We start from the raw sequence: 19,182 nt of genomic DNA, 5'->3' as shown, positions 1-19,182 counted from the left end.
TGGCTTTTACTTAGCTATCTTTCAAAAATGATAAAATGGAAATATGAACTCTCATGCAAATTAGGTCAGCTTTAGTTCCTAAATATGTATATTTATTACTAGAGCTTTTGTACTCAGTAAAGCAAGCACATGTGAGCAGAGATTTCAGCACTGTGTGAATCTTTGCCATTCTTAAAAATGGATTTTATTTAGGAGGCATTTAGAGATAGTAAACATAATGGCCAATGGGAAGCATTTTAGAAGTTAGTAACTTCACAGTGGTTATAAATCAATAGAGGAAGCCATGGGATTGACCTCATCATTTTACATGGTGTTAACAAGTATTTTGGAATTTCAGCCCTCTGGTAAGAAGGCAAGTTTACATGAGAGCCCACATACATGCTGCATTCACCAGTTCTTGATGTATACCTCTGTATACAAGGATTCGACAGCCTTCTGGCCTGCCGCATCTGGAACACAGTGCAAAGCTAAGATTAGAGTAACCTAAACTTGAGGAGAGGAGGGAGAGAAAAGAAAGAAAGAAAGAAAGAAAGAAAGAAAGAAAGAAAGAAAGAAAGAAAGAACTGCTGAGAGTCACTAGCTGAGTTATCCCACCACAAAGATTGCACATACAGAGACACACAAATATAGAAAAATCTTTTGGCAGCTTCTCTCACCCAGAACACATTGATTCCCAAACAGAGTCTCTACTATGCAGTGAAAACCCACTGCAATTACAACAATACTTCTCCTTGCCAAAGAATGAAGCTTGAAACAAGTGATCAATTGTTTTTAACACATGAAGCCATTCCATTTTACAAAGAGGTGTGAATGCTAACTTTTGATGTATTAATGGGAAATAAAAGCCATATCTTGCAAAACCTGAACTGCAAAGCATGGCTAGAATATGGATTGCAAGAACATTATAAATTAAAACATGGAATACAAAAGATTCCTGTATTGCAAGGGAATGAACTAGATAGCCCTCATGGTTCCTTCCAGCTCGACAAATCTAATACTTAGTACCTCTAAACTTGATATCTGCTGGAAGGTAAAGGTAAAGGTAAAGGTACCCCTGCCCGAACGGGCCAGTCTTGACAGACTCTGGGGTTTGTGCGCCCATCTCACATCTATAGGCCGGGGGCCAGCGCTGTCCGGAGACACTTCCGGGTCACGTGGCCAGCGTGACAAAGCTGCATCTGGCGAGCCAGCGCAGCACACGGAACGCCGTTTACCTTCCCGCTGGTAAGCGGTACCTATTTATCTACTTGCACCCGGGGGTGCTTTCGAACTGCTAGGTTGGCAGGCGCTGGGACCGAGCAGCGGGAGCGCACCCCGCCGCGGGGATTCGAACCGCCGACTTTACATCACCGCTATCTACAGAGTCCTACAGTTTGTCACTATAGTTAAGATTCAGTTTGGTAATGTTAGAATTGTGAACCAAGCTAGTCACCAATAATGAGGCCAATAATTATCAAAACATTCCATGAAAATCTACATTAAGTTTAGATTACTCACTGCTAAGAGACTGGAGAGCCCAAAAGCTTTCAAAAGGGTTCACCAAAGTAATTTTAAATCAAGGGTTTATTTGGCATCTCAAGTACAAGATTCAGTAAAGATTGTCAAGTAATTTGACAGAGTTCCAATTAATAAAGAACTACAATAATTTTCAAACCCACCAGTTGAACTGCTGGAACATTAAAATAATACTGTGCGGACCCACAACACATATGGATACTGCTAAGATTAGCACTTAATTAAAAAGGCAGGATTCTATGCAACCTGTAATGCATGCAAAGATATTACTCCAGACTTAGGAGGGGGTAGAAGAGCACAAGAAAATGAAAGAGATTGAAATGTACAAGATTCATCACTGCTGAAACAGTAAAGCTTTCTAAAAACATACAGAAGCTGCTGATCTTCCAGGTCCTCGCTGTGCTACTATTGCACCAGAAATTGCTTTAATCCAGCTGTGCATGTCTTCTGGGCTATCTGCCTGAAGAAAAAAGAAAGAAAAACTCTTATCGTGTGAGTGACAATAAACAGATATGCTTCATAAACCTTGTAATCTAAGAATATGACAAGTGTTTTCTATGTTTCTCAATAAAGAAAATTGCAATTTAAAAAAATCTTTAATAAGCTTAGGCTGATATCTAAATACTTAGGCATGGTAAGAGATTTATTTTATATTACTGATGTAACTACTCACTAATCTCAAGCTTAACAATTACTGAAGTACTGTAGTGACTTCTAAATTTAGTACCTGCTACATAAATAATGAACAAGGAACTTGTGATTGCTTCTAGGGGGGAAAGTAACTAACATGTAAACCATGCACGGAAAACAATATTGCAATAAATAAGAGATGCACTACAGTTAGAAATTTAGGCCAAATATACATAGAGAGTGGTATCACATCACTTTGGAGATCCAGCAACACAAAAGTAAATTTTCTAAAGGGAAATCAGGCTCTTCCAAGGAATAGGTCAGGTAGTATCTCTGATTGGCAGGTCTGGTGTTGTAACTTGAAATGTTCACAGATCAGAACAGTTGGTTTGGTGACCTGCAACAGCTCCACCCCTACCTAGCATTTCAGATCCATTTTCTGTGAGGGAAGTGATACTTGTCAGTGAGCCTGGAATTAAAATCTGGGGCAGGGGGCTATCAAGCTATAACAAATCTAAGGATCAGAGAGCCCAGAGTAAAGAGGACAAAAAATGGTGTAGATTAGACATAGGTAAAGGTAAAGGTACCCCTACCCGTACAAGCCAGTCTTGACAGACTCTAGGGTTGTGCACCCATCTCACTCAAGAGGCCGGGGGCCAGCACTGTCCGGAGACACTTCCGGGTCACGTGGCCAGCGTGACGAAGCTGCTCTGGCGAGCCGGCACCAGCGCAGCACACGGAAACGCCGTTTACCTTCCCGCTAGTAAGCGGTACCTATTTATCTACTTGCACCTGGGGGTGCTTTCGAACTGCTAGGTTGGCAGGCGCTGGGACCGAACAACGGGAGCGCACCCCGCTGCGGGGATTCGAACCGCCGACCTTTCGATCGGCAAGCCCTAGGCACTGAGGCTTTTACCCATAGCGCCACACACGTCCCAAGATTAGACATGGAATCTAGAAGTAAAGGTGAGAATGAAGCTTGGAGGAAAAGATGGAGAAACAATGAACACAAGTAATAAATGAACTTCACAGTGTTTAAGATCAAGAGGTGCTCTGTGCTCTGGGAGAGGTGAGTACAAGGGATCAGTCAAGAGGCAGGATGGCTAAGAAAGTGGGACAAAGCTGAAAAGGAAGGACCTAAGGAAACAACTAGAGGAAGAGCGATATAATTGAAGAAAAGAGGAGTTGAGGAGAAATAAATACTAGAACCAAAAGTATTGGCTTGGCATCTGAGTTAGACTTTATCTGTTCTCACAATGAATTTCTGCTTTCTCAATCCCTCAGAGCATTAACCTTTTTAATGGTGCAATCCTATGCATGTTTACTCAAATCCCACCCCAAAACAAGTGTTCACAACAGCCTAATGGCAGTAGAGCATTGGGAAAGATTCCCTAGAAGACGACTTTAAAAACAAGTGAAGCAAGCATTTGGTTGGATCGTTTAGGTGGCTGTAATAATTTGGGTAGAAGGACTGGCTGGAGAATTGCCTTCAGCTCTCTGGCCAAGTTTCAATCTTATGCCAGCAGACTTCTGTTCTTTCAACAAGACTTTCTCTCCCTCTCTTCTCCCTGTAGCCCTCCATACCCCCACTAATCTGATGCAAATAACCCTTCAACCCTTCAGAGCAGATTTTGGGCCCACAGGAAGAGGGGAAGGCTTGAGGGAGAAGGGGGAATCCACTCCTTCAATACTGTTAGTTCTGCTAGTGGACAGGTACCGTTGGTCATTAGCATTGTTTACATGACAGGCATGTCTGTTAGTATATTCCATTCTAAACAATTATACACTATTTAACTGCAAGGCTGTATGTATACTGTCAGGCACTAAGCAAAGGATTATGTATTTGACCTTTCTAAATGCAATAAATTCATTTTCTTACAGAAAAGTGGTTTCCCATAGACTTACCTGTACATAAAATGTTCGAGAAGTTGTTACAATTTCAAATAGATTGTCTCTCATCATTATATCACTGGGGAAAAAATATGTTTGTGGTCTTTAAACATTTTTACCATTGTCTGACATGCACATTTGTATTTCCAAGCAACAGAACACACATAAATAAGGGAGCTACCTTTGAAAATAATTTAAATTATATCACCATTTGTTGGGGGGTGTATGCACACATGCGCACACACACACACACACATTATATTAGTAAGATGCTACCAAGATTCTGTGCCTACTCACTCAACCTTCTTGCTCTAGCAGCTCAAAGTAGTTACACTATACTGCTGAGACACTAGATTTCCCCCTCTCCTCCCACCCCAATTTTACACAAAAGAGAACAAGGCTACATTCTTCAAGTGGAGAAATCATTACCTGACTGGCTGGTGTCCAGGTCAGGCACAGACCTCTAATGTGTAACTGCACTAGAAGACATGAAGCTTCACACCAGTGGCAGCTTCTCAGTATAGCCAGTTGCCCAGGGAAGGACAAACATCAACAGCAAAATGATACACCAGTGAAGTGATGCATGCTATCAGATTCTTCTGCTGCCTTCCCCCTCCCAGGCACAAAGGGGGCCACACTTGAGCCAGGACCCCAAGCTTTCACAAATTTAGCATGACAAAAAGACAACATTATTTAGAAAACTTTTTTCTTACAATACCATAATGGAAACCACTTTATGGCATCACACACAGCAACCGCAGTTTCATCTTTTGTATTTGTGACTAGCACAGATACAAACACAAAACCACCAGTCTTTAAACTGGTATTTTGCTTCTTCATTTGCAAAGGACTAGAATCCTCAAGTAAAGGAGTATTTCCTGTTATATTAGTAAAGGTAAAGGTAAAGGTACCCCTGCCCGTACGGGCCAGTCTTGACAGACTCTAGGGTTGTGCACTCATCTCACTCTAGAGGCTGGGAGCCAGCGCTGTCTGCAGACACTTCCAGGTCACGTGGCCAGCGTGACAAGCTGCATCTGGCGAGCCAGCGCAGCACACGGAAATGCTGTTTACCTTCCCGCTGGTAAGCGGTCCCTATTTATCTACTTGCACCCGGGGGTGCTTTCGAACTGCTAGGCTGGCAGGCGCTGGGACCGAACGACGGGAGCGCACCCCGCCGCGGGGATTTGAACCACCGACCATGCGATCGGCAAGTCCTAGGCGCTGAGGTTTTACCCACAGCGCCACCCGCGTCCCACCCGTGTTCCTGTTATATTACTTTTTATTAAATTTCTATACTTCCCCTCATCCCACAGGAGTCCAGTGTGGCCAACAACGAAGTGGTAAAAGAATGCAGTTAAAAATAAAATAATATCTAAAACATATAAAACCAACTTTCTCACCAAAAACGTTTTAACACATTGGGATATTGCACCCCCTGCTATTTATAATCCTCCTTTCGTTCAGAGACCCACATCTTCTAACATGATATACCAGCAACTCAGTTTAATACAGCTATTTAAGATCTCACTACATCTGTCTAAAAGCATGCCACAGAGGGTGATTTTAGTATAATGGAAAGTGGAGAAGTTTATTAAGACATAATGGGAAATGATGTGCAGGCAGGCTTTCTTTTTCTAACTGAAGGAGATCATCAACTTTTTAGTTTAACCTCTGGATTTTCACCTTTGTTTACATTCCTGGACCTTATGAACCTCTTTCAGTGGTATAATCCGAAGGGGCTCCTTATCCTGAAAAAACAGATAGTACATCAATTTTTTTTTAGCACATAAGAAACAAGGACTTAAGACATCCCAAAGGAGGTGCCAAAATGCAAGTTTTATATCCCAGATGTCAAATAGATGACTTATTTACAAAATCAAATGATTAGCAAATTGATTTCAAATTGCTGACCAGTTAAGGAACTCAGTGATCCAGATAGTTTATTTCCATGTTGATTTCAGATAGAAAGATGTGGCCCAAAATCAATCTAATCACTTAATATAAATGCATTACATTTATATTAAGCATTACACAGCAAGAGCAAGCAAAATTGAGTTTAATTTAGTGACACATTGCCAGCAACTACATTCAGTGAATGTAGAATTAACTAGGTCTCTTTAACTGTAATAGCAATCAATTAGTTGTTTCAATTGCATTGCTTCCTGCTCTGGCTCCTTTGGGAGGCATGATGGTGTAATAAATAAGGAAACAATACAAAGCTTTGAAAAATAAACCAAATATCCTTAGAACTAATCATTATGAAGTTGGCCAAGTTGCATCTGTTTTGAAAATAAATTAATTTGAGCTGCATAGGCAGTGTGGTGCTCTCCAGATATTACTGAACTTCAACTCCCATCAACCCTGACCACTGATCACAGTGGCTGGGGATGAGTGAAGTTACAGTCTAACAAGTCTCTGAAAGTGACAGTGATATTGGCCACTCCTAAACTAAAGACTGTCCTGGAGCTGTTTGTCTGAAGCAAACACTGGCCCAGTGGAGAGATAACTGCAGACATTCTTGAACGGTAAGGGTTATGGAGGTCAGGGAGGGGGAAGTGGTTTCAATCAGCAGGCCAGATCCTTATCTCCCCATCTCCCCTGTAGGGCAAGATCTGAAGTGGGGGAGGCTGCTCACCTATCACCAAACACCACAACCTGGTTAGGCAACATGGCACTTTGTCAGGACTTCAAAATGTTAGGAGATTTAAGGTACAGTGCCATCAGTATATTGATTACTCTCAGCTATATTTCTCCAAAACAACTAAGTCAGGAGAAGTCACACAGGCCATGGAGCAGTGCCGGAATGTCATGGTGGGCTAGATGAGAGAAAATAATATGAGCTTGAATCCTGACAAGTTTTAGCTGTTAGTACATAAAGCCCTAAACAGCTTGGAAGCAGTTTAGTAGAAAAATGTGCCTACCGTACTCAAACGCTTTAATCTGCAGAGTTTCCGCTTTTACAAGTGCCATACAGGTTCTGCATCTGTTAGGAGTCTCCGTCTCTCTCACTGTCTCTCAACTTTAGAACTCCCTCCTTAAGCAGGCATCCTCATTATTTTAGTCACCTGCTCAAAACATTTCTTAAAAACCCAAGTCTATCTAGATATAAAATTCAGTATTTGCTTTTAAAGTTTTGCTGGTTTTATCTGTATATTACTGATAATTGCTTTATATTGTTTTATGCATACTGTTTGGATTATTTATTTATTTATTTCTAAATAAATATCTGGAGGGCACCATGTTGAGTACTCTGAATTAAGCGGAAAACCTATTTAAATTAATGATATAAAATCAACCCTTTATGGTGATTTAATTTCTTTTTTAACATGACTACAAAAAATCATTAACCAAAGCAAGAAGGGGAGTAAAAATATATGGTAAAGAACACAGTTCTGTTTGCTCACACAAGAAATTTGATAGCAGAGCCCAGCATTTGATATGAGATTTGTACACAGATATTTTATCACGCAGTAAGGAACCCGCTTTCTCTTCAGTATGTGAAGAATTAAGTATGTTATCCTAGGGACTATATCAATTTCAAGTTGATGCATGTTAACTTTATAACCACGTTGATAAGAAAGGTCAGGAAGATTGCTAGCAAACAATCTTTACATTTATACATTTTAAATGCATGCTGATTAGGTTATTTATAGTGGACAGCACAGTACAGCAATATCACTAAGTTGACATGTTCATATTTAATTTAAAAATAATTAGTAATGACTTCTGAATCAGTTGTAAAGATTATGAACTTTCTGATACCACTGAGCAGCTTAACATCATCAGTAGCACACTATATATGAATACAATTTAGGGGAAACTTCTAAAATTACAGAAGGAGTTCAGTAAATGAATAGGTAAAATGTTCAAAGGTTTACATTGCTTGCTTGCTTGCAGTTTGAGTAATATGATGAATTACATTGCTTTCTTTTTCTGAAACCATACAATTTGACATCCTTCATCTGCCTTTTTTCATGCGCCATCATGTGGTTATTGAAAGGAAAGCAAAAAGCATACTTATTTGGAGGAAAAGCCTCATATAAAGTTAATACAGTAAAGTAACATTTCACACCTTCTCCACATACAACACCAAAGAAGCTTCTTTGCACTATCAAATATTAATGACTGCTAGGAATTTTAAGGATCAGATTAATTAAAGTGACATATACAGCAAGAATTAAGACCAAACATTTTTGTATCACATTTCATTCTCTTCAAGAGCATGCATTGCTGTAGATGGAATCTTACTTCAGCTAAGCAACTCAATTTTCTTTCCTCCCATGCTCTTAAGAAATAAACGCAACATAGTTTGTATTTCACTTAACAATTACTATTTTAATGGAAGATAGCTTTCATCATAAAACTAAAGCTGTGAAGCACCCACAATATCTTCTTAATAGTTATCAAAAATATTGTTCAACTTGAAAATTATGAACTTCTTTAGACAACTGATTGGCTAGCCACATAGTTTCTACCATCAGTAGCCTATAGATATGGAAGTGAATTCACCTTCAACACAGCAGATAACCAGTGGTGCTTGTTTCCCCACTCTCGAGAAATTGACTTGTGGTAAAAGCCAGTGATCCATGATGAAATAAGATTACTGAATTTAGAAGTTAGCTTTGGGTTAATCAACTGATAACTGCAAAAGACAGAAAGCTCTTAAGTTGATAGAATTGCTTTTCTGGAAGGCAACACTGGAAGATGGTTATTGATCTTGGAACCAGGAGCCAGTCCTGAGAAGGGATGGAGAGGTGTCTTTCTAATGCCAGATTCAAGTGCTGCCCAATGTGATGCTTCAAGTAGCTTTTTAAACTTCCCTCAACAATCTTTTTAAAAGTTGATAATGCATCATTGGGAAACTGCTGTTACAAGCATACCAGCCTACATGTATAAGAAGGATGCATCTTAAATCAAAACTTTAATTCTTAACTTGGAATGGAGAAAGTATGCATAGCAACAGGAGAAAATGGAAAGAGGTTATTGCTTTGCTTAGAGATGTACAACTATTATATATGAGAGGCACAAATAATTCAGAGAATAAGGGCCAATAATGGTCAAAGGATGGGAAAGGGATGGACTAATTATTAATTCCACTCTCAGATTTTCAGCACTCAGCATTATAGCATGATCCAACTACATACAATATCCATACAGGTTCTGTCAACTTACAAAAATATATATAAGAGGAATTACGTCCAAGTCACATTTCCAATAAAACTAGTTTCCCATCAGAAAATAGAAGCACAACAATTATGCATTATCATGCGTGTACAAAACATGTTTTCAAAAGTTAATCTGACACACACAATTGGACACCTACCAGTTCAGATTTAAAGTATCCTATCGTGTTTTCATCCAGCTGGAAATACCTTCTTTTCCAGTTCTTCATCTATGTAAAGTAAAAAAATAATAAAAAAATAAACATAAACGTAATTCCAGTCTAGGGACCATCAAACAGTTTATTCATGGGAGTCTTAATATCCAGGCCATATTTTTTAGCATAGCTTGTAACATTTGGGGAAGAGTTGTCTCTGTTTTCATTTGCTGAGAACGGCTCTGAATAGGGGAGGAAAAGAACTTGAGGCAACTGAAAGTGAGTCTTTCCACCATGTCCAGAGGTGACTGAAAGTATTTTCAATTCTCCTTTTCCCCAAAAGAGGCAGTTACTAATGGAGCAATTGATAGCTATCAAATAATCAACTTTTTTAACAAGAGCCAGCAAATCACAGGTTGCCCTCTAAGTTGGGAAAGGTTTTGATTTCTCTTTCTGGTTACTCCAAGCAAGATGACAGAGCCAAACTGCAGCTGCCCATCTACTCCAGCTGATGTTACTTCCAGCAATCTTTTAGCAATGGGTCAATTCCAAACAATAGTCAAAGTCAAGGCTGCTTCTAATTGTATTGTTGAGGCAGCTTGATACTTTTTCCATACTATGGCTGCTCTATCTCATATACACTAGTTCATGATGTATACTGGCCCCTGGTGCTTGCTTGCTTGCTTGCTTGCTTGCTTGCTTGCTTTCTTTTTTGCCTCAGTGTTGCTATAGTGCTGTAACGATAGTGGATGGTCTAACATGGTGAGTCTGAGGTATACTAAAGGCTTAAAATACAGAGGCAATTTTAAGTAGATAGAGTGGGGCCATACTTTTATTAACATTCTTCTGATCTTGTGTCTGAGCAAATGCAGCCAGGCTTTATTTAATAATTAATTACATAAAACAGTTTCCCTCTAATGGGATTCTGAGCCTGTAAACAAAAACCTTTTTCTTAAAGTGCAAACAAAATCATTCAGTTAAGTTAACTTCTCTTTAAAAATCATTACTAAATCACATGCTACTGCAGTGGTGGGGAATTGAATCTGGCCAGTGGACCAGATCTCTATCCCCCTGACTGCTTACAGGCAAAATCTGACAAGTGAGTGGATCAGCTATCTGTTACATCACATGGCATCCGGCGATGATGCACTCTGATGTCCACACAATAACTGGGACTGCCACAAAGGGTATGAAAAGTGCCCTGCAGGGTGCTTTGAAGTACAGTGGTACCTCAAACAGCTCTGTTCTCAAATGTTTCGTCTCCAGAATGCCGAAAACCCAGAAGTGCTCCTGTTTTCGAACGCTCCTTGGAACATGAACTTCCGAAGTGGCTTCCCCTGTGCAGAAACCTAGCTGTCAGCCAATCGAAAGCCATGCCTCGGAACTCAAATATTTTGGAAGTTGAACGGTCTTCCGGAATGGATTATGTTCGAGTTCTGAGATACCACTGTACTTATCAGTTGGTCGTTGGTGCTTCAAAGTGCTGAGCAGGGTTCTTTGCAAGGAGAAAGGGGCTTACAAAGAGCCCTGCTCGATGCCAACTTCAAGGTTTTCTTCCTACTAAGATTAGCTGTACGCAGCCAATGCCTGCTGTCTTGCCCTCCCTCTCAACTGGCTGGTGGTGATAGAAAGCCTTCTTTGTCATTACATAATTGTGAGCACACTTCAAGGCTCTCACTTGTACACTGGCAGCCACCATCTCCACCTGCTCCTCACCTGACATCACATGTGACATCAGGAATAGGACAGAAGGCCATGGTTTGAGGGAAATGGCTTTAAGGGCCAAACCAGAACCCACGTGGGTCCAAATATGGCCCAAAGGCCAGAGGTTCCCCACCTGGGATGCTCCTAAATGTCAGGGTCTGGAAGTTACCAAAGAGCCCTGGAGTTTCCCCTCTTTCCCAAATAATTTTAACCAGATTCATTCCATTGGCAAAAAAACTCTCTTGCTTTAGCATCATATAGAACAATGAGTCATTAACATCAGAAATGCATCTTAGTCACTTACCACTGCTCCTTGTTTAACACAGTAGCCAGCTTTAATCACAGCATTATCTGGGGGGTGCTTAGCAGAAAAATAAGGAAGGTGGCTTTGGGACCTTTTCAAGTAGTTTTTATCACCTTCACCACATTCATTTACCTCTTCTTTCTAGAAATAAAACAAGACTACTTAATGGTAAAGTCTAGAATTCATCATCAACTCCTCCACTACTTTCCCCTAACATCATTCCAGATTATAAATTCCCTTTTATTAGATAAATTCAAGTTTTGAATTTGGTGCACCACTAAATACATATTTTCAATTTATCAGGGCCTTTATATACTTGTGTCTCTACGTCACCTCAGGTTTGGCATGTAGCTCATCAAACATTCAGGATAAATAATATATATAAACCAGTAAGCTTCTTCTACAAATTTGGTAATAGCCCCACCTCCCAAATCTGTCAACTATTTCCAACTATCTATAAAAACAAAGGTGGTTTTTTGGGGGGTGTTCCCTATATTTTTCAAGAGCCAGGCCAGTACAAAGTTTACTAAATCAAAGTTTCATATTGATTATGCTGTGCAAGGAACATTCCTGATTCTATCAGCTTTCTCCCTTTACTGGAGGCAACATGTAAGGATCTGCAATTATATGCATAATGAAGCTGCGCCTCTTAGAACTGCTTCTCATGTTATATTCTATCTCAGAATTAGCATTAACAAGTATAATGTCTAGAATCACTTGGTTACCAGGTTTTATTACTGCTAGTGTTGATTCACTACCAGGCCAAAGCATCTTGCAAATCTACCATCCACAAAACCAAACTCAATCCTAGCTTAGAACTAACTGCAAAGAGTAGCAACTCATTCTGCAACAAGGAGTTTGTAAAAACAGGTTTCCCTCCACCTCAAAAAGCATTTTCATATAGATGTGTTATTATATATAAATACAATGTATACATTATCACACAAACATATACGTACATACATGCACATACCTACATTTAAACATAGTTTTAAGCAAAATAAAACTGAAAATAATATTTTGATTCTAACTTAAGTAGTCCCATATACACCCTGAATACATATACAGTGGTACATCACAAGACAAAAAACGCGCAAGACGAAAGAGTTTTCCGTTTTTTGAGTTGTTCCGCAAGATGAATTTCCCTATGGGCTTGCTTCGCAAGACGAAACATCTTGCGAGTTCTTGCGAGTTTGTTTCCTTTTTCTTAAAGCCGCTAAGCCATTAATAGCCGCGCTTCGTAAGACGAAAAAACCGCAAGACAAAGAGACTCGTGGAACAGATTAATTTCGTCTTGCGAGGCACCACTGTACAGTCATACCTTGGATCTCGAATGCCTTGGCTCCCAAACAAATCAGCTCCCAAACGATCGAAACCCAGAAGTGAGTGTTCCAGTTTTTGAATGTTCTTTCGGAAGCCAAACATCTGACTGGGCTTTGGTGGCTTCCGATTGGCTGCAGGAGCTTCCTATAGCCAATGAGAAGCCGCGCTTTGGTTTTCGAATGTTTTGGAAGTCGAATGGACTTCCAGAATGGATTCCGTTCAACATCCAAGGTGCAACTGTACAAAATTCCTGCATATGAAGACTAGCCTTCTCATTTCAATACAAAAAGCATGTCTATACATGGACAGCAATGTACACATTTATCACAATAGAAGAGGCAACATTTGGGGGCAATAGAAATCCCATGCTCCAAGCAATCACTCAACTGGTGGAATAGATGGCCAATAACTAAATACTTCTGATAATTAGAAAAGTTGTTATAAAAGGGCACACTGCTACCTGAGTAGGGGTTATTATAGGAACACCACCAACAATCTCTGTCCTGTAAGACATCTGCTTCTTTAACCCCACATTTTCAGTGTGACGTGTTGAATTATCAGTGTGAGACTGTGAATCAGTTTGCTTTGGTACCTGAAAATAATAAGCATTATAAACAAGGGAGCAAGCAAAAACCATTCTAACTTAGTATAATTATATATAGTTATATATCGCTTCAAACATCCCAGAGGCATTCAAAAACAAGTTACAATAATACAAAATGTGTAAGCTATTCAATTAAACAATATCAACATAAGATACTAGAAAGTGTTCATCCAAAAAAAAATATTATCTAAAAACAATACGAAATATCCACCTGCTCCATACAGGAAAAATAGATAAATATTTGTAGAAATTATATGCTTTGATTTATTCACCTGCATTCTCCAAGTTTGAGACATTCAAAAGTAGGAATTTGATTTCTGTTTCTAGTTCCTTTTGTAGTGTCCCTTCCTTTCTACACCATCTCAATTTTGGCCATAATGTTTTACTAGTTATGACCATTTAAAAAAAAAAAATTATTTTTGGAGGCAGGGTAAGCACTACATCTACCTGAAAATGACATAGGAAACCAAACATATTGTTGCTGTGTTTGTCCAAGTATAGTGGAAGTCTATGTAGAATGACTCTACCATGCACAAATAATTACTTACTGTAATTTTGGTAGCTTTGTTCAGGACATTCACCCATTCAACTAAGTCTTGCTGATCATTGGCTTGTAGGAAGTATTTCCTCATCCCTGCATTCATGACTGTTAAAAGACAGGAGGAAGGGACTTCATTAACTAAAAAAAAAACCTATGTTGTTCTTTTTCTAGACATTGTAACAAAGCTCAAAGTCAAACTGGGTACATTACTCCTTATCCCAAAGCTATAAAACCCAAGTTCAATACTTTAATAGCATATACTCATCTGTCTTAAATAACTCTGTTTTGTTTATATATAGTTCTAGATGCAGGGGGTGGGGAGTGATGCATGTGGTCTTGGTTCTCCTATCTCCTAACACACACACACCCCTTCTCTAACTTTCCAAATAAGTACTGACCCCAACACCCTTGCTGAACCAACACATCTGTATGATGGGAGGGGGAAATACACAAAGAATAATCCTATTCTGGTTTGAAAACACCAGAAGTAATTTGTCCTTTTAAACAGACTTTTATTTATAAAAATGCATAGGACCCAACACTTACAATAGGTGCTTCAAATCTAAAATTAGTGTTTAAATGCTGTTGAGGTAGAAGGAAAAACCAACAGGACTTTTAAAGCAAGAAAATGTGTATGCCATATCCTGATATACACAGAATTTATTTATGGTTTTGTTTTTTTTTAAGGGGGGGAGCCTACAGCACCGAGTATTCCCAGGCGGTCTCCCAGCCAAGTACTGACCAGGCCTGAGCCTGCTTAGCTTCCAAGATCAGACGAGATCGGGCGTGTTCAGGAAAGTACGGCCGTAGACACAGAATTTATATGAATGAACAAGCAACATCCGCAGAGCTGGTTTCTGCCATTTTTATTGCATATTTAAATCTGCAAGTAATTTCCTAGTGATTGGTAATCATATGGATTCTCTTAGCTAGCGCTATATTGTCACAATTCCTTTGTGTGTGCAACAGAGTACAGAAAAAGCATTAGAGCTCAAATAACCCACACAAAGACTGTTCCTTTATATTAAATATTTGAGAATCTTTTTGCCACATGACCACCTCCTTTCATCATGTCATGAAGTGTAAGCAATACATATAGGAAGCTAATTGTCCGGAGTACTCTGATATGCAAGGAGGTTATGTTTACTATGCTTCTGTAGTAGATCATAATTCTGAACAAACAGAAAGATAAGTAAAAATGGCCTCACCACATAGTCAGATACTTAGTGCTATTGGGACCCCACAGTTGGACATAGCCTATAGCAACACTACAAGCAATAGCTCCATAAGAAGCCATGCCTGCAGCCATTCTTATAATTTGTTGCATATGCTAACATGGCCATCTAGGCTTTGCTTAATCACCAGATGCATGTTAAACTCACTGCAAATAACAAATTAGCAGGCATTGTTAATACCGATGTGTATTAAAAACATGACTCTCGTTCTTTCTGTTTTTGCTGTATAAAGTCCAGTGTATATAATGGTCCACAACATGAGAAAGGGGTAAAAATAAATAAACATATAAAGTGTTGATTAATTTTGTCAAAACAAATACAGAAATAATGTTTTAATTATCCAATTATTAAATATACCATTGGTAACTGCCACTTGTTGCTGTATGATCAACAATTTTGCTAATTTAGATACTGCCAATATCTAATCTATAAAAAGGAATAAATTTTCTTCTTTAAATTAGAAGGAAACCTTTAAAATGAATTAACTTGAATTCCAAATAGATATTTCCACTTGTATTTGATAAGAAATGGGCAGAACATATCCTGATTGCAGTTAACAACAACAACATTTATGCAGTCTACTACAACTTACCAAAGCAGAATTCTGCCTTTGGCCTCAGTTTAGTTGCATCACTAACCTAAAAAAAATGACAGTTATATGCATTACCATAATAAAAATTATCATGTACAACATAAAAATTCCTTACAATACACCTTGATTTGTGTGTTGATTACAAACACACATTACACTAGTACACAGATCCACATAAAACACCAGTGAGCTATGTCATCTCTACAAAGGACTAGAAATGGAGTATTTCTGTGGTAAAGGTAACATGCAAAGGGTGGGGCCTGCAAAGAATGGAAACACATGTAATATTATCCAAACTGAACTTATTCTTTACTTTAACATATCAATCCTACCATGGCAGATTGGGGGGGGGGGGAATTTTCTTTACTGAACGGCAAAGAGGCTAGTAGCCTGTGTTGCCATGCTGCCCACCAAGCATAGGACTTCCTTTCTTCTGCTTCCTTAGCAGGCTAGTAAAAAACTTTGCAGGCAAGTAATTTTGTGGGCTTACTGATATGACTGAAAAAAATGACATTTATTATTATTTCATTTGCATACCACTCTTCATAAAAATCAAAGAGCAGTTTATACAATAAACATGAAAATATAATAATAAACAAATTAACAAGCCCACATAAGGCACAGATATAAACATGAAAAACCCCACCCCCAAAGTAAATAAGATTATAAATAGTCTGACTGTGGGATACAAATACTCAAAACACAATTATATCAAAGCTGTCCACACACTCTGTATTCTCTTCCCATCACACTAGTTTCACTCATACTCCAGGAGACAATTTAAGAAGCTTTCATCTACATTATTTACTTTCAGAGAAAATACTGTGGCTGAATTCAGACATTAACAATAAACTATGACCTAGTCCATGGGGACGCAGGTGGCGCTGTGGGTAAAAGCCTCAGCGCCTAGGGCTTGCCGATCGAAAGGTCGGCGGTTCGAATCCCTGCGGCGGGGTGCGCTCCCGTCGTTCAGTCCCAGCGCCTGCTAACCTAGCAGTTCGAAAGCACCTCCGGGGGCAAGTAGATAAATAGGTACCGCTTACCAGCGGGAAGGTAAACGGCGTTCCATGTGCGGCTCTGGCTCGCCAGAGCAGCGTTGTCACGCTGGCCACGTGACCCGGAAGTGTCTTCGGACAGCGCTGGCCCACGGCCAATAGATGTGAGATGGGCGCACAAACCCCAGAGTCTGTCAAGACTGGCCCGTACGGGCAGGGGTACCTTTACCTTTACCTATGACCTAGTCCTACATGAATGAGCCTAAGACTCATAGGCTCATGGACTCCACTCTCCTCTGGAGTGGCTGCAAGGAGAAAAGCAGCAGCAGACTTTAGAACAACTGATTGGCAGTACATCAATATCTTGAAAACCCATGTAGTTTTTACTATGGTTCACCAAAACAAGCCAACTATAAACAGGGGTTTATTGGCTTGTTCAGAAACCATAAATAAAAATGGGCTCAACATGACACATGCACGTGTACAAACACTACCCTATCAGATAAAATGTTGATTTGTAGTAATAAAAATTATTGTGAGCATAAAGGACTGCAACTAGTTTCAGAATTCTGACTTTGCATTCTTCCTTTCCAATGTTCTCAGAAACAATAGCCAAAATCAAAACACATATTTACTAGCTACATCTTAAAGAAGTTACTCACATCTCAATTCCTTTCAAAGTGTGTTATGAATTTGGAAATTCAATCTTTAGAGGAACACATACATACCTTTGAAATGTAGGTAAGTTTAATGGCTCCAACTGGCGGAGATCCAGAGGGAAGGTTCTGTAGTCAAGAAAATAGTTTTTATTTTATTGTGCAGTGGTATCAATTAAGACAATATATGCCCAAATTTTCAAACCATCACATTAAAAAAAAAAACCATTCAAAAGATAGAATATTTTTCTAACATGTTCTTATCTATTTGATCTTTATTAGAAAGATCTCCCTCCAACACGGAGGGAGGAGCATTGGCCCCATCCCATGAGGTGCTGGGGTGAAACCGCCACCGCTCCTACCACTGTCAGCACAGGACGAAAGAGGCAGCTGGAGAAGGAAGGTAAGGAGCTGGGCGGCAGGCAAGTTCCACCCATGATATACTGCTGGGTGAAGGCACCATCATGTTCTGGTCCTCAAACCAATCCTGGACGATGTATTGATACATCGCCTAGGCCTACTAGCAAGTAGACATGCACACCAAATACAGCTTTCAGAAAAGCTCTGAGGCTTTGTTCAAAAGCTTGAAATCCACATAGAACAAAATATTCTAAGAACTAGTAATTGCAATTGCTTTTTCATTCTTCCCTCTGTGTTATACCCAATTACGCCAGCCAGCTTAATCCTGCTTGTTTTTGGAAACAACTTCCTTAATTGCCCTTGTTTCATGAATCTGAACATTCCACCTCCTCCTATATTTTAGCTTATTTTATTTTTAATTTAAGCAGGTTTTTCTTCTGGCTGATGCTTTTACCCTTTCTAGATTTTGCTAATTTCTCTAATTTGAAAATAATCCTGGCAACCTGTCTGAAGGGTGGGGTAGAAATCTCTATAACATAATTATCCAGCCCAGCAGCACCTTCTGTGTAACAGAATGCTGCTACAATTGTGTTTCGTTATTTTAAAATAAACTCCTACACTAAAACAGCTTGCTAGCATCAGTTTAAAGGCTTAGCCTTAGTAAAACTAGTCTCTGACTGGCTCTTGATTATTACAATGGATTTCAGGTGCTGTGATTCATATACACACTAACACACACCCAAATCGAAGTACTGTTGCCACATAAATCAGGTGTCTCAAATTTAGGACCAAATGGTATTTTGCATCTTTTGCAGAAGTGCTCCACTGATTTCCATGAGTTTTCTCATGGGGCTCAATATGGTTAATAACTCTTTCATTCTGATTGAATCCAGTAAAATCCAAAGATTCTTACAAAATTGGCACAATGGCTCAGCCCTTAAATTGACACATGTCAAATGTACCTAAGTAACCAAGTAAACTTCCTTTGTTTTCACCCAGACACCATCTGGCACTGAGCCAGCCAATTCTTTATTTTCAAGTAAGTTTGAAGTTGAAAACTAGAAGTGTGAAAATCCTGACAATACCAACAAAGTTGTCTTTCTTTTCTAGATTACAGTGGTACCTTGGGTTAAGAACTTAATTTGTTCTGGAGGTCCGTTCTTAACCTGAAACTGTTCTTAACCTGAGGTACCATTTTAGCTAATGGGGGCTGCCGCTGCACCGCCACCGCACGATTTCTGTTCTCATCTTGAAGCAAAGTTCTTAACCCAAGGTACTATTTCTGGGTTAGCGGAGTCTGTAACCTGAAGCGTCTGTAACCCGAGGTACCACTGTACAGCCTATAAACCTAGTCAAACAACTGCCCAAGAGCCACTCTGAAAAGGAAGTTGGGGTTGGGTGGCCAAAGCACCACCACTGAAATGCTTGCCAAGATCTATAAACAAGTCTACTTCCCATTCCACCTTTTGTCTCTTGGATGTCAACCGTGGACTGGATGACAAACCTCAGGTACAAA

At 39.5% G+C, this 19,182-nt stretch overlaps 1 protein-coding gene across 6 annotated transcripts in view; it reads right to left on the bottom strand.

Annotated features, from left to right (window-relative positions):
• The window catches only part of PLEKHA1 (pleckstrin homology domain containing A1), a 35,424-nt gene that overhangs the window by 4,009 nt on the left and 12,233 nt on the right, over window positions 1-19,182 (bottom strand). For 3 of the 6 annotated variants that reach the window (XM_082222805.1, XM_082222804.1, XM_082222806.1), the window contains exons 3-11: window positions 17,379-17,435; window positions 15,656-15,701; window positions 13,836-13,933; window positions 13,144-13,275; window positions 11,361-11,501; window positions 9,359-9,427; window positions 5,719-5,783; window positions 4,051-4,114; window positions 1,886-1,975 (exon numbers count right to left, since the gene is read on the bottom strand). In XM_082222805.1, coding sequence (XP_082078931.1) covers window positions 1,886-1,975; window positions 4,051-4,114; window positions 5,719-5,783; window positions 9,359-9,427; window positions 11,361-11,501; window positions 13,144-13,275; window positions 13,836-13,933; window positions 15,656-15,701; window positions 17,379-17,435 — 762 coding nt within the window. Of the gene's footprint in view, window positions 1-378; window positions 484-1,885; window positions 1,976-4,050; window positions 4,115-5,718; window positions 5,784-9,358; window positions 9,428-11,360; window positions 11,502-13,143; window positions 13,276-13,835; window positions 13,934-15,655; window positions 15,702-17,378; window positions 17,436-19,182 lie in introns of all 6 variants that reach the window. The other 3 variants (XM_082222809.1, XM_082222807.1, XM_082222808.1) reach the window with 3 other exon arrangements.

The sequence above is a fragment of the Podarcis vaucheri genome (genome assembly GCF_965113315.1).
Source record: "Podarcis vaucheri genome assembly, chromosome: 5".
Taxonomy (NCBI): Eukaryota; Metazoa; Chordata; class Lepidosauria; order Squamata; family Lacertidae; genus Podarcis; species Podarcis vaucheri.
The sequence above is the reverse complement of the archived record's forward strand: the minus strand, read 5'-3'. Positions and strand labels throughout refer to the sequence as shown.